General features: G+C 39.3%; 1 protein-coding gene across 1 annotated transcript in view; it reads right to left on the bottom strand.

The window, feature by feature from the left end:
• Nucleotides 1–14,260, bottom strand: part of GLI4 (GLI family zinc finger 4) — a 34,710-nt gene extending 20,450 nt beyond the window's left edge. Inside the window, exons 1-2 of the mRNA XM_031947311.1 lie at nucleotides 14,125–14,260; nucleotides 11,809–11,977 (exon numbers count right to left, since the gene is read on the bottom strand). Of these exons, the coding sequence (XP_031803171.1) occupies nucleotides 11,809–11,935 (127 nt within the window). The 5' untranslated portion in view covers nucleotides 11,936–11,977; nucleotides 14,125–14,260. The remainder of the gene's footprint in view (nucleotides 1–11,808; nucleotides 11,978–14,124) is intronic.
• Between the last annotated feature and the right edge of the window lie 673 nt (nucleotides 14,261–14,933).

The raw sequence follows: 14,933 nt of genomic DNA, 5'->3' as shown, positions 1-14,933 counted from the left end.
AAAGGCCATATTTACTAAGTGGCAGTTTGCAGAAGATAGTGGGGTTTGGCTAGAAAATTCATCTGGCCCAGGTTTTAGCTTTTGCACAAGGTTTTTCTGATGCTTCAGAAAGGTTAGCCATTGTCTACTTGAGAATCTCTGAGGGAAGAAAATCTTCAAACTTTGTCTATGACCCATTTCAGAGTTTTATCAACCTCATCTGCTCATCATCAACCCAAGTGAGAAGACAAGGGCTAAAAATAAAAAAAAAAAAAAGAAAAGAAAAAGGAACCGCTCAAAGGTGAAGTGACCATTTCAAGTCTATATAACAAGCTGCAAAAGCAGAACTCTTCCTACCTCCCTTCAATCAAGGGCTTCCTCTGTCAGGCTACTCACAGGAAGCCATAGGTCCTGGCAACCGGAATCCAGGGACTGCAGAAAGTAGACCTGCAAGATTCCCATCTCTCTACACCCAGAGACTCTTTTTTTTTTTTTTTTTGCTGAGGCAATCAGGGTTAAGTGACTTGCCCAGGGTCACACAGCTAGGAAGTGTTAAATGTCTGAGGCCAGATTTACACTCAGGTCCTCCTGACTTCAGGCCTGGTACTCACCCACTGCACCACCTAGCTGTCCCTACCCAGAGACTCCTGAACTACCTTCTCCCCAGTGCTAAACCCTGTCTTCCACCCATAATCTGCTGAAATGTCCCTCATCCTCAGCAGATATAACCTTTCTTCCCTAAATTCCCATACTCCTAGAGCTCCTCTCATACTGTTTTATGAGATTAGGACTGCATCCAATTCTCTTCACATAATCCTTAGCATAGAACATAGGGCCCAAGACACAGCAAATCTATCTAGTGAATGAATTCACTACATATTATGTATTGTGATCCTGAGAGGAAACTTATCTCTGTTTCATGAACTTTCCAAGGTGAAATAGACTTAAGAAGACACCCAGTATAACCACTGTCTAAACAGGGAATTCCTCACAACAGGGGTTCTATGTTATGGACATCCTGTTCCTCTGCTCCCAGCACGTATTCTCTGAATAATGTTTTAAAATGCATAAAATATGTTAGAAAAGAAAACAAGTATATTAAAAAAAGGATCTATATTTTATTTCATTCAAGTTTAGAGATCCCCCAAAGTCATAGACTCTTGGGGGTCAGTGAATCCTAGGCTATAATCCTCTGCTCTATAATATCCCTGTTAAGGAACCAGAGAAGAATTCTTATTACTTCCTAAAGGAGTTTATTTCACTTGTGGACAAGACTAATTGTCAGGAATTTCTCCATTAAGTCAAGCTAAATTTTGCTTCTTTATAATATCTGCCTAGTACTTCTAAATCTGTCCTCTAGGGTTTAACAAGGAGGCAGAGTTAAGATGGCCAGAAGAAGTACAGCCCATCTGTATTAAATTCCCCTCCGCAAACATTTAGAAAATCCACCAGATGTAATTCCTGTTAGTTTAATCTGAGGAAAAAAAATGGTGAGTCATCTTTTCCAGTGTGGGTCAGCAAAGGGAAACAAACAGAAGAAGTCTACAGACACTGGGAAATGGGTATGGACAAAAGTGAGCCATGGGGAATATTCTAGTGTTAATGGAACCAAAAGGGAACTGTAGCTGTGCACCAGGGCAGGAAAACACTGGGATATCATGGGAATAAGTATTGTCTGGCAGTTCTGTTGCTCTCTACACAGATCTAGGACGGACTCAGAAGGCAACCTGCATCTAAGTGGGACAGAGAGGAGCACTTGTAAACCTTAGCTGTGTAGTGATCGAGAAACAAATATAGAAATAAATAGTAGCCATGTGGCTCTGACCCCAGGAGGAGAGCAGGACCTGCCTGCTAGTTTCCATCCCAAGCTAAAGCCTACTGTGGAATAACCAGGGCAGGAATCATATACCAATGGGGAGTCTGCAGTTCAGAGACTCTGAATCATCAGAGCTTCTCAGGGAGCTGATAGTAACTGAGTCCTACAGTAGGCAACAGGAAAGGCTTCTTGTGAAAGGTCATTTGTTGACATCCCTGATATAATTTCTTATTTCCTTTGATACTGCTACTACTCTGGTGCAGGCCCTCAGAATTTCACACTTGAACTACTGCCACAGTCTTTGAGTGGGTATTCCTGTCTCAAGTCTGTCACTACTTTTCACCACACCATCCTCTCTGCTAAGCTGCCAAGTTGCTCTTCTCAAAAGATAAGTCTGACCATGTCACTATACCATATTCAGCAAACTCCAGTGTCTTCCTATTCCCTCCAGGATTAAATATAAAATATGGCCTGGTGTTCAAAAACCTTCAAACTTTTCCAGTCTTCTACTCCTTGTTAGAGTTCAAGGGATCCCTAAAATATACTGGAGTTCTGGGATAGTATCACAGGCATCCCACAGGAATTTAGAACCTTTCTAATTTCTAAATCAAGGTAAAGTTTTATTATAATTGTATGCCAATTAAAGCAAGCTAAATTCCATGAAAGGGAGATAGCAAGAAGCAAACAGATAAATTTATAGGGAAAAACTGTTTGAGGTGAAGTTGGGAGAGTAAAGAACAAAAAACAGAGCAAGGAAAATGACATCATGAGATTGGGGTTCATATGATTAGTGAGAAATTTGGTAATGGAGACTTAACAATGACCTTTTTCTTCTTTCATGAAACTAAGAAGTGCTCAGTGTTTGAGTCCAGGTGCAAAAAGAGCAGCCCAGAATTTTGGTTGACAAACCAGACATCCTTGAAGGATAGCTTAGTGGAATAAAGATGTTGGGCCCACCTCCCTTTACTTCACACACATTCTCCAAGCCTGTGCCACATCACTCCCAATAGCTAGCTTGAGGGCTATTACTACAATGAATGTTGGGCTGCACCACATCATTCTGATATAGTAACACTGGATTCTGCTATTCCTCGCACAAAAAAACACTTTTTTTGTGTGTGAATTTTCAGTGACTGTCTCCTAGACCAGGCACTTTCTTCCTCTTCATCTTCACTCTCTTGGCTTCTCTGGTTTCCTTCCTTCAAGTCTCAGTTAAAGTTCTTCCTTTTTAGCAGCTTTTTTAAACCTCTCCCAATACTAGTGCTTTCTCTCTGTTAATTATCTACAATTTATACTGCATATATCTTGTTTACACATAATTGTTTGAATATTATCTCCCACATTAGACTGTGCACTCCTTGAGAGCAGAGACTGTGTTTTTCCTTTCTTTGTATCCCCAGTATTTAGCAAAAAGCTTGATTCAGAGAAGACACTGACTTAAATATAGTGATTACGAAAAATGCTTGTTGATTGACTAACTGAAAGGTTTACTTGAAGGTTAGACTTTAGTTGAGAAGACAGGAATTCAAAGAGTTGGAGATGAGGAGGAAGAAAATATCAGGCATGGGGGACGTCAAGACATGGAGTATTTCATTAAAGATACAGCAAAGAAGCCAGTGTCACTGGATATCAGAGTATGTGGAAGGGAGGAGGAAAACATAAGATGACTGGAAAGGTAGAAAGGCAATAGGTTATGAAGAGCTTTGAAAACTGAACAGGATTTTATATTTTATCTTGGAGGCAATAGAAAAATACAAGAATTTATTAAATTAGGAGCATGTGACATGATCAGAATAGCCTTTAGGAAAATTAATCTGAACTCAATGGAGGAGAGCCAAGATGGCAGAGTAGTAGGAAGCAGTATAGCCAAGTTCCTCTTCATAAAATTCCTTCAAACAGAGCTAAAAAATCAGATTAAATCCTGATGGAGAAATCTAGGAAAAAAGTCACAAATCATTTCTCTAAAACAGATCAGCAGAAGGAGCCAAAGAAGTCTTCAGACACTGGGAACAGGTAGGGCAAGGAGCACACTAGTGCCTAGGAAGATGCTAGGTGCACTAGGGTAAGAGGAGGTCCTAAATGCATACTAGGTCACTACCAGATTCATACCAAGGCACTAAGATGAAAATAGGTGCCAAAATTAAAACAACTCTGAGATACCACTCTACACTTCTCAGACTGGCTATGATGATAGGAAAAGATAATGCTGAATATTGAAGGGGAATTGGGACAATTGGGACGATGCATTATTGGTGGAATAAGTTATTACCACTCATATGAGTGTTCCAAATCATTATTAATCAGAGAAATGCAAATTAAGACAACTCTGAGATACCACTACACACCTGTCAGATTGGCTAAGATGACAGGAAAAAATAATGATTGTTGGAGGGGATGCGGGAAAACTGGGACACTGATACATTGTTGGTGGAGTTGTGAATGAATCCAACCATTGTGGAGAGCAATCTGGAATTATGCCCAAAAAGTTATCAAACTGTGCATATCCTTTGACCCAGCAGTGTTACTACTGGGTTTATACCCCAAAGAGATACTAAAGAAGGGAAAGGGACCTGTATGTGCATGTTTGTGGCAGGTCTCTTTGTAGTGGCAAGAAAATGGAAACTGAGTAGATGCCCATCAGTGGGAGAATGGCTGAATAAATTGTGGTATATGAATGTTATGGAATATTATTGTTCTTCAAGAAATGATCAGCAGGATGATTTCAGAGAGGCCTGGAGAGACTTACACGAACTGATGCTGAGTGAAATGAGCAGGACCAGGAGATCATTATATACTTCAACAACAATACTATATGATGATCAATTCTTTTTTTTAATTTTTTTTATTTATTTAATAGCCTTTTATTTACAGGTTATATGCATTGGTAACTTTACAGCATTAACAATTGCCAAACCTCTTGTTTCAATTTTTCACCTCTTACCCTCCACCCCCTCCCCTAGATGGCAGGATGACCAGTAGATGTTAAATACATTAAAATATAAATTAGATACACAATAAGTATACATGACCAAAACGTTATTTTGCTGTACAAAAAGAATCAGACATGATGATCAATTCTGATGGAAGTGGCTCTCTTCACCAATGAGATGAACCAAATCAGTTCCATTTGTTCAATAATGAAGAGAACCAGCTATACCCAGGGAAAGAATTCTATAAACCACAACATAGCATTTCCACTCCCTCTGTTTTTGTCTGCTTGCATTTTTGATTTCCTTCTCAGGTTAATTTTACCTTATTTCTAAGTCCGATTTTTCTTGTGCAGCAAAATAACTGTATGGATATGCATACATATATAGTATTTAACATATACTTTAACATATTTAACATGTATTGGTCTACCTGCCATCTAGAGGAGTGGGGGGAAGGAGGGGAAAAGCTGGAACAGATGATTTTGCAAGGGTCAATGCTGAAAAATTACCTATGCATATATCTTCTAAATTACTACTAATAAACCAGAGATATGTAAATAAAAAGCTATAATAAAAAGAAAAGAAAAGAAAATAGGTGCCAAGTGGAAGCTTTGTTACTATCAGTTCTGCATCACATGTACAAGGTAGGGAAGGGTACCTGAGTATAGGGATTGTGTTCCGTCAGCAGATCTCTAGAAAAAAGAAGAGTCTCAGTTCCCTGCCTAGCCCAGACTAGAGAGGAATAAGCAGGGCAGGAATTCCAGATCAAAGGGGAGCCTGAAATTCTATCACTTTGACAGAATTCTAGTTGGCTGGCAGAACCTGAGTCTAGCAACAGTTTACTGTGACTCAGTCTCAAATCCAGGTAAGAAATTTGCAAAGATCAGACATGGAGAATAGCAATCAGATTTTGTCCTGGATTAAGATCATTTTGGGAACACTGGAGGTTTGCAGGTCCTTAGCATTTCTTTGAGATTCTGGACCAGAACAATATTCAGTCACCAAGAAAACATCTTGCCCAGATTTTTTCTCCAGAAATGTGGCAGACAACATCAAGTCCAAAGCCAGGAAATGAGTTGAAAAAATATACAAACAAGCAAAGAATCCTATTGTAAAGATTTAATACAGTGGCAGAGAAGCTCAAGACATACTTAGAAGAGAATGACCCCAAAACATCTTCAAACAAAGCCTCAAAGGAAAACATTTTAGACAGAAACTCAACTCTAGTTGAGGAATTCTAATTCCTGGAAGAGATGAAGTTTAAAAAAAAGTTGAAAAATACTTTTATAATGGAATTAGAGTAACAGAGGGGAAAAAAATGAAAAGAAATAGAAGCTATGGAAGAAGCATTAGAAAATGAATTAACAGTTTGGCATAAGACATATAAAACTTTGTCCAAATATCAAGCTTCCTAAAAATTAGAATAAACCAAATAGAAGTCAATGATTTTGTAAGGCAAGAAAAATATAAAGAGAAAGTCAAAAGACTGGTAATAAAGAAAATGGAAGGTAGAAAACAAAAGCAAAAACAAAACCTGACCTGGAAAACAGATTGGAAAAAAATTTAAGATTCACTGGACAATCTGCATGACATGACAAAAACAAAAAAGCCTACACATGATACTTGAAAAAAATCTTAAAAGAAAACTGCCCAGGTTTCTTAGAATCAGAAATCAAAGTAGGCTCTGGAAAGAATGAAAACTTCCAAGAATATCATAGCACAAATCCAATTTCTAAGGAAAAAAAATACTGCAAACACTCAAAAAGAAATGAGTCACAGTCAAGATCACATATGATTTAGTAGCTACTACAATAAAATAACAGAGATCTTGGAATATTTCAAAAGGCAAAAGACACAGACTTGCATGCCAAAATGACTTATCCAGCAAAACTGAGTATATAATGCTATAGGAGAAAAAAACAGACCTTTAAGGAAATAAATGATTTTCAAGATTTTCTGATAAAAAGACAAAGCTATAGAGGAAATATGAGGTTCAAGTGCTGTGTCTGAGTGAAGAAAACAGACAGATAAATACATAAGGGACTAAATAGGAATAAACTACTTACATTTTAATATGGGGAGAAGACATATTTGTCTCCTTTGAACTCTAATATCATCAGGAGTCATAGAAGGAGTTTAAGTAGACAAGATCTGGGAGTGGTTCTGTTATGTCTTGATCTGAAGAGACAGAAGGAAGGAGGAAAAGGAATACACTGGGGGAGGGAGAAGGGAAAGGAGGTTAGGGAAAATTATCTTATACAATCAGAGTGCACAAACAGACATCTACATAAACAGAGAGAGTGAGGAGGAGTGACTGAGACTTGAACTTCACTATCATCTTAACTAGTCAAAGGAAGAAACACACACAAAACCACACAGAGTTGGGTACAAAAATACCCTTCACTCAATAGGGAAATGGAGAGAGAAGAAGGGGAAGAAGAATTAGAGAGGATAGATTAGGATTAGTCCTAAGACTAGAAAGAAAACAGACTCTTAGAATGCACAAAAATATTTTTGAAGTGGCAAAAAATAGAAATATAAAGAGGTAACCCATAAGCTGGGAAATGGATGAAGAAATTATGGAATAGAAATGTGTTGGAATACTGTTGTGCTATAAGAAACGTTGAAGGAGAGGGTTTCAGAGAAATCTGGAAATCCTTTCATACTAATATATAGAGTGAAGGGAACAGAAGCAGGAGAATATTTTGTACAACGACAATAATATGGTAAAAGCAAACAACTATAAAAGAATTAGGAACTCTCATTGGTGTAACTACCAAACACAATTCCAGAGGATTGATGATGAAATATGCTACTCACGTCCTGACAGAGGTGAAAGACTTAGAAGGCAAAACGAGACAAATTATTTTTGAACATGGCCAATGTGCAAGTTTGTTTTGATTGAACTCTTCATAGTTACTAATGTCTTAAATGCCACAGTGGCCTTTTTTTCAATCCTCATTCTCTTTGACCTATCTGCAGCTTTTAACTGTTAAAGTCTCTCTCTTCCTTAATACTCTCTTTTCTCTAGGTTTTCAGGACCTCTTTCTCTATCTACCTGTTTTTTTTTTTTTTTATCTCCTTTGTGAGATCTTCTTTCAGGTCATGCCCTGTAATTGTGGGCAGACTGAGTTCCATTTCAGAATCTTCTCCTAAACTACTTCATTTGGTGAATTCATCAGCAACCATGTATTCAATTACCATTTCCATGCTGATGATTCTCAAATCTAATTATCCAAAATTCTCTGCTAATCTCCAATCTAACATCTCTTTTGAAAGATACTTCCTAGACACCTTGAACTGAATATCCATCAGACATCTTAAACTCAATACTTCCAAAATGGAACCTAAATACTTCCAAAATGGAACCTATTGCCTTCTTCCCATAAGCTTCCTCCCCACCTTCTTTCCCTTTTACTGTAAAGGGAAACACTATCCTCCTAGTCCCCAGGGCTTGCAACTGAAGAACCATCCCAAACCCCTCACTATCTCTCATATCCAAATTGTTGATAAGGCTGGTCAATTTCACCTTTGCATCTTTCTAATATGTTCCTTTCTTTCTTCTGACATTGGTTCAGGCCCTCATCACCACATGTCCAGACAATTCTAATAGCCTGCTTCAACATTTTTCTCACTTTAATTCATCCTTCATTTAGCCACAAAAGTGATTTTTGTAACTCATAGGTCCAATCATGTCACCTCCTATTCAATATACTTTGATGGCTCCCTATTGCCTCCAGGATCAAATACAAAAGGTTCCTCTTTTTGGCAAATAAAGCCTTTCAAAAAAAGTAGTCTCTTCCTATCTTTCCAGTCTTCTAACCCTTACTCTGGACTCATATTCTTTGATCCTAAAATACTGGCCTCCTGACTGCTCCACAAACAAGACACTCCATCTCTTGGCTCAATACATTTTTCTCCAGTTATCTCTCATGCCCAGAATGGTCTTCCTCTTCAGTTCCATCTACTGATTTCCTTGGCTCCCTTTATATCCCAACAAAATTCCAATCTTTTCCTTTCTAGTAAAAACTTCCCCAATCTCTCTTCATTCTAGAGCCTTTCCTTTGTATTTTATCATGTACGTCACATGCTTTGTATATATTTGTTTGCACATTGTTTCCCCCAGAAGAGTGTGAGCTCTTTGAAGGCAAAATTATCTTTTTTTTTTTTTTTTTTTTTAAATTTCCTTAGCACAGTACCTGGCATGTAATATATACTTAATAAATGTTTATCAATTGCCTTAGTGACTAGATGTCTGCAATGAAATTTTTCTGTTGTTCTCACTTGGGGGAGTTAGGATGGAAATGTGAGATGTATTTTTGTTGATTGAAACAAAATATAATTTAAAAAACTGAGTAGACGATGGATATAGTAGGAAAAGACTTGACCTAGGGAGACTGACCAGCAGGGCCTACACAAGGGTGGTGGCAGTGACAGGGGGAGAATAGGACTGAGGGTAGTATCAAGAGGATTTGGCAATAGATTAGATACATAGAATATATAATAGTGAGGAGTCAAGGATTATATCTAGATTAATAGCCTGAGTGACTGAGAAGATAGTGGTAACCTCCATAATAATAATAGTTAAGTTTGGAAGAAGTAAGGGTTTGGGGATAAAAGTAACAAGCTCAGTTTCAGATATTAAAAGTTTACAATGTATATGGGTCAACCAGTTCAAGATATCTCATAGGCAGTGGGAATTATGACAGTAGAAGTCAGAAGAGAGGCTAACTCCAGACAAACTGATCTAAGAATCATCTTCATAAAGATAGTAACTGGAATACATAAAAGTTGATAAGATCACTTAGAAAAATAGTATAGAAGAAGAGGGCTCTAGACAGAGGTTTAGGAACGACCTAAATGAAGATCTAGCAAAGGAAACTGAGGAGTGATCAGACATGTAGGAGGAAACCAGAGTATCAGGAAAACCTTGACAGAAAAGAAAAATCAATAGCATCAAACACTACAAAGAGATGAAGAAGCATGAGAACTGAAAGAAGGACATTAGATTTGGCAATTAGGAAATCATATTATCATAAAGTTCAAGATGTAGAGAAAAAAGCTACCTGTTCAAAACTATACACATAGCCTTATAACCAAAGAAACCAGAAACAAAGTAAATATCCAACAACTTGTAAATAGTTAGGATGGTATATCAATATAATATGAATCACAAAATCTCAGAATTAGAAGAGACCCTAAAAGGTCATCTACTTCCATCTGAACAAGCTTTTTCTTTACCACTGACAAAAGCCCCTAACAAAAAGCTGTCTAGTATTTGTTTGAAGACTTCCAGGGAAGTGAAAGTACTATTTCTCTAAGGTTGCCAATACATTTCTTGACTTTGGAAGATTCTAATTATTAGGAATATACAATTTGGTCATATGAAGAATATAAGCAATCCACAAAGAGATCAAATCATAAAGAACCAGAACATTATAAAAATACCTTCACCATAATGCTATGAATTCCTAACTAAAAGTATCTAAAAGTAAAAATACACAAATACATACATACACACATATATATATATATATATATATATATATATATATATGTGCAGAGAGAGAGAGAGAGAGAGAGAGAGAATGTGTGATATATAAATAAATAAACAGGTTGTTACGGGCAGGTTGTACATAGCAATTAAATTTTAAAGTAAAAAAATACAAGCATTTTGCACCATAAATTCCAAATGGAAAGTGATGTCAAGTATAAAAGGTCACATAAAAACCTGGAAGGAAAAAGGTTGAAGCTATCTTTAACAACTATAACTATGGGAAGAATTCCTCATCAAAAACTGGGAAACCGATCACAAAACTGAAAAATTCTTGCATGAACAATATCAACACAGTCAATGTAAGAAGGGAAACTATGATTGGGAATAAATTTTTACATGAAATTGTTAAGATTTGATAACTAAGCTACAATGAGATTGATTAATACATACATACATACACACACATACACACACGAACAGGAGGCATTTCTCAATAGATAGTGGTCAAAAGATATGAACAATAAGTTTTCAAAAGAAGAACTACAAATTATTAAAATCAAGTGAAAAAACTTGTTTGAAATCACTAATAATAAGAGAAATGTTTAAAAAAATTAAAATTCTGAGATTTCATCCACCAAATTTACATAAATGACAAAATACAGAAACAATTAGCATTTGTGGGATATTTAGCAATGAAGCCAAAGAAAAGTGCATAAAAATTATATATGTAATTGTGTGTATACACACACACACACACACACACACACACACAAATATTTTCCACCTTCTAGAACTATTTTTGACCTCTTCTATGGATATCTATCAATTTCCTCCATATCCCTTTTGAAGTTTGTTAACTAAAATGAGAAGTATCTTGAATGTAAGTAAATGCATGCAGTCTAATGGAAGGATGACTTTCTGTCTTGTATGTGTTATATTCAGAAATCCAAGAACATCAGTGCTGCAAAGTGCCTTATGATTAGCTAGTTAAAGTTTCTCTCTTTTTGCACTGAGGAGAAAATTGATACTAAGAGAGGTGGACACGTGTGAGAACATACAGAGAATAAAAGATGCAAGTGGGATCTTTTGATTTCTAGTCCAGTCTTCTTTTTACTACACCACTAAGGAAGGAGGGAGATAAAAATCCACATCTTCTTCTTGGCTCTGCCAAGGAATTTGCTTCTAACACACCCCAGCATTCCACTGCTTTTTTTCACAATGGCATTTCAGGGCAGACTCTTACTAAGCTTGTGGTCAACAGTGACCCCAGATTATCTCTTTTTTTCTGTGCCTATCCAGCCCATTTTCATCCTAGATTTGATTTGCTGGCACCAAATTCCATAAATATACCAATTTGTCCCTATAATTGTTGAATTTCATCCAGCTAATCAGGAACAATTGAGGAGAACTCTGAATGAATAAAAAAGCATTTATTTTAAAGGGCTTACTATGTGCTAAGCACTAGCTAATTTCTGAACTGAAAGGAAAAATTAGTAACATGCATAAGGATGGTAATTAAGTAGATCTACGAAGGAAAGTACAATATAGGTGATCTGAGTAGGAAAGAATATAGTTGAAGGGAGTACCATGTTGATGATCATGGAGGTGGAGCTGTGCCTTGTGGCGATGAGATCCAGGAGTTATCCCAGGTGATGAAAAACTGATGGGGGATGGAACAGGAGGTGATTCCTGTTCTCCCCCCAGGTCTGCCATCTTCTTAAAGAAGCTTTCTTGAAGATGTAGCACAACTGAGACCTGGGAAAAATGAAAATTGTGGCAGAATGAGGATGGCATTATGAAAGGCTAACACATCAAGGTTCAGAAACTTACCCAAGAAGGAAAAAGTGGCTTAAGGGACTCATTTCACCCCCCTAGATCTGTGATTTTATTGCTTTAGAGTACTCTGAGGGAAGGAGCTCTCTCTACTAGATCAGACAACTACTCTGAAATTGATGGTCAAAAAGAGTTTCCCAGGGCACTGAGAGGTTAAATCAATTTTCCAGTGTAACACTGTCAATATGAGTCAAAGGCAGACCAGAAAAAACTGTTTTCATGATAGTGGTCAATAGTTCACCCACCGAATCATTCATATTGCTACTAATTTAACATTTATGTAATACTTTTCATTCACTCTAAGGTACTATTGTTATTACCTATCTACATTTTATAACTGAGATTAAATCATTCATTTACACAGCAAATTGTATGGGGGGAAGGTATCTGAAACAGGCTGCTGTTCATTTCTCTAAGGCAACAGATGAGAATACTAAGAGGAAGGTGCAATTTAAATAGCATTTCCCTAATTGTTCTCCACCCAAAGTTGGTAATACTCATTCCTTTCCCTCTTTACTTTGCCTAGCATTTGGTTCATACCTCTCCATGTGTTAGCTAGCTAGGTGGTACAGCAGAGCTCTCTCTCTGGGCCTGGAGTCAAGAAGAATTGAGTACAAGCTCACCTCAGATACTTCCTACAATGTGTGACCTGGGGCTGTCTCTTAACCCTGTGTCTCAGTTTCCTCATCTGTAAAATGAGCTGGAGATGGAAATGGCAAAGTATTCCAGTACCTTTGTCAAGAAAATCCCAAATGGGGTCAGGAACAATTGGACATAACTGAACAATGCATCTTTTTCTAAAGGTGTGGTTGTGGAAACTTGCTTCACTAACGCATTTGCAGATCATTAAGTTTTAGAACCTGTAGTTGTAGAAACTTTTATAGGACACTTAACTTTGTCAATAACCACAAAGCCAAAATGTGTCAGAGGCAGTGCTTGAATCCTTGTTTTCCTAACTCCCAAGATGATTCCTCTATTCACTGATACTGTCTTTTGAGCACTCATACACATTCTTTTGTTAGTGTGTCACAATGCCATTCTAAACTCCAAGGCAAAAAGTATTGCATCTAAATTTTAGATATTGTTCAGTACCTAGCATAATGCTTTTCACACAATGGATACAATGTTTGTTGAAGATGAAAGTGTTGATATATTAATAAAGCTCGAGTCACAGAATCAAGCTTTCAGCATTCGAATCCTGCAACAGCAGAGCTGGAATAAACTTTACGGATCATCCGATTTAATTCAACTCTCTCATTTTACAAATTAAGAAATTGATAGCGGTCATCTGGTTAATTACTTGCACAATCTGGTTAATTACACTGAACCTCAAAAAAGAAATAAAAATGCCAAAATAATATCAGAACATTCAGTGGTTCGGCAAGTGGCAAGATAATAAGTAAAAATATATGAAATTTCAGTACAGTTTTTTCCTACACACACACACACACACACACACGGTTTTCTCTGGATTAATGGGTCTGGCAGACGGATCCTCAAGGCAGGGCCAATTTAGAATAGCATTTCAGCCTTGGCTTGGAGCAGTGGAAAAAAAGCACTGGCCTCAGAGTCAGGAGACCTGGGCTTGGCATTCCGGCTCCAAGCACGAGCTGTCAGCAAGTCCGTTCTGCTCTCAGAGCCTCAGTTCCCTCGTTGGGTACACGGGGCACAACAGCAGCTCAGCCTACTTTTGGGGGTGCTCGCGGGGGAAGCCCTCGGTGGCCCCCGGGGCGCTGCACGGACGGGGATTTGGCCCGCCTGGGCAGGGGGCGGACGTGCAGGAGGCTGGGACGGGAGGGCGGCTCCGAGCGCTCCCCACCTCGGGCGCGCGAACAGGGTCCCGGCAGGGGGTGCGCGCGGGGGTGGGGCTCAGCGGATTTCAGCCCGCGCGCCCGGCGATCCCTCAACCCCCACCCTAAGAAGGGAAGGACGGGACAGGACGGGCGAGGCGGGGCCGCCCTTTTCTCCCCAGCCACGACCCCAAGGCGACCCCTCCACCCGGCCCCACTGCGAAAGCTCCAGGAGCCCGAGCCCCTGCCGAGCCGGGGCAGCTCGCGCGCCGCACCTACCCCGTCCCCTCGTCCGGGACTCCGCCGCTCACCTGCCGGACTCTGAGCCGCGGCCCCGGACAGGAAGTGTCCCCCGTTCTCCAGCCCCGCCCCCAGCCCGTGGACGCCCCGCCCCCGCGGCGCTTCCTCTAGGACGCTCTAGGAAGCTTGGACGACTCCTTGCCTCGCGCCTCGGTGGACCGGCTTAGGTGGGCCTGGCGCTGACTCCGGGAGTAGGTCTCCGTTGGGCGGCTGATGAGGGCAGGAGGAGATGGGGAGAGGAGAGGGCAAAGTGAGGAGAGGAGGAAAGGAGAGAAAAAGGAAGAAAATGGGGAGAGGAGAGGAGGAGGAGGGGAAAGAAAGGAGGAAAGGATAGAGGAGCAGAGGGGAAGAGAGGGAAGAAGGCGGGGGCGGGGAAGAGAAGAGGAGAGAGAGGAGAAAAGGAGAGAGAGAAGAAGGAAGGGCAAAGAAAAGAAAGAAGAGAAGAAGAGAGGAAAGGAGAAGAGGAGGAGAAAGGAGGTGGGAAAAGCGTGAAAGGGAGAAGAGGTGAAGGAGAAGAGAGAGTAAAGGTATAGGGAAGAGAAAGAGGAGTAGAAGAAGGGAGAGAAGGGATTGAAGTGGAGGAAAGAGAGATGGGGGAAGGAGTAAGAAGACGACTGGAAGGTTGAAAAATGGAAGAAAGGGAAAGTGGGGACAGAGGTAGAAAGGGGGAGAGACTCACATAAGAAAGGAGATGGGAGAGGGTGAAAAGCACAAAAATGAAAGAAAGGGGAGAAGGGTGGATTGAGAGGGTGATGAGAAAGAGGAAAGAGGAAGAAAGAAGGGAAGGA

Source organism: Sarcophilus harrisii, chromosome 1 (genome assembly GCF_902635505.1).
Source record: "Sarcophilus harrisii chromosome 1, mSarHar1.11, whole genome shotgun sequence".
Taxonomy (NCBI): Eukaryota; Metazoa; Chordata; class Mammalia; order Dasyuromorphia; family Dasyuridae; genus Sarcophilus; species Sarcophilus harrisii.
This window is presented reverse-complemented; position numbering and strand designations above follow the sequence as displayed.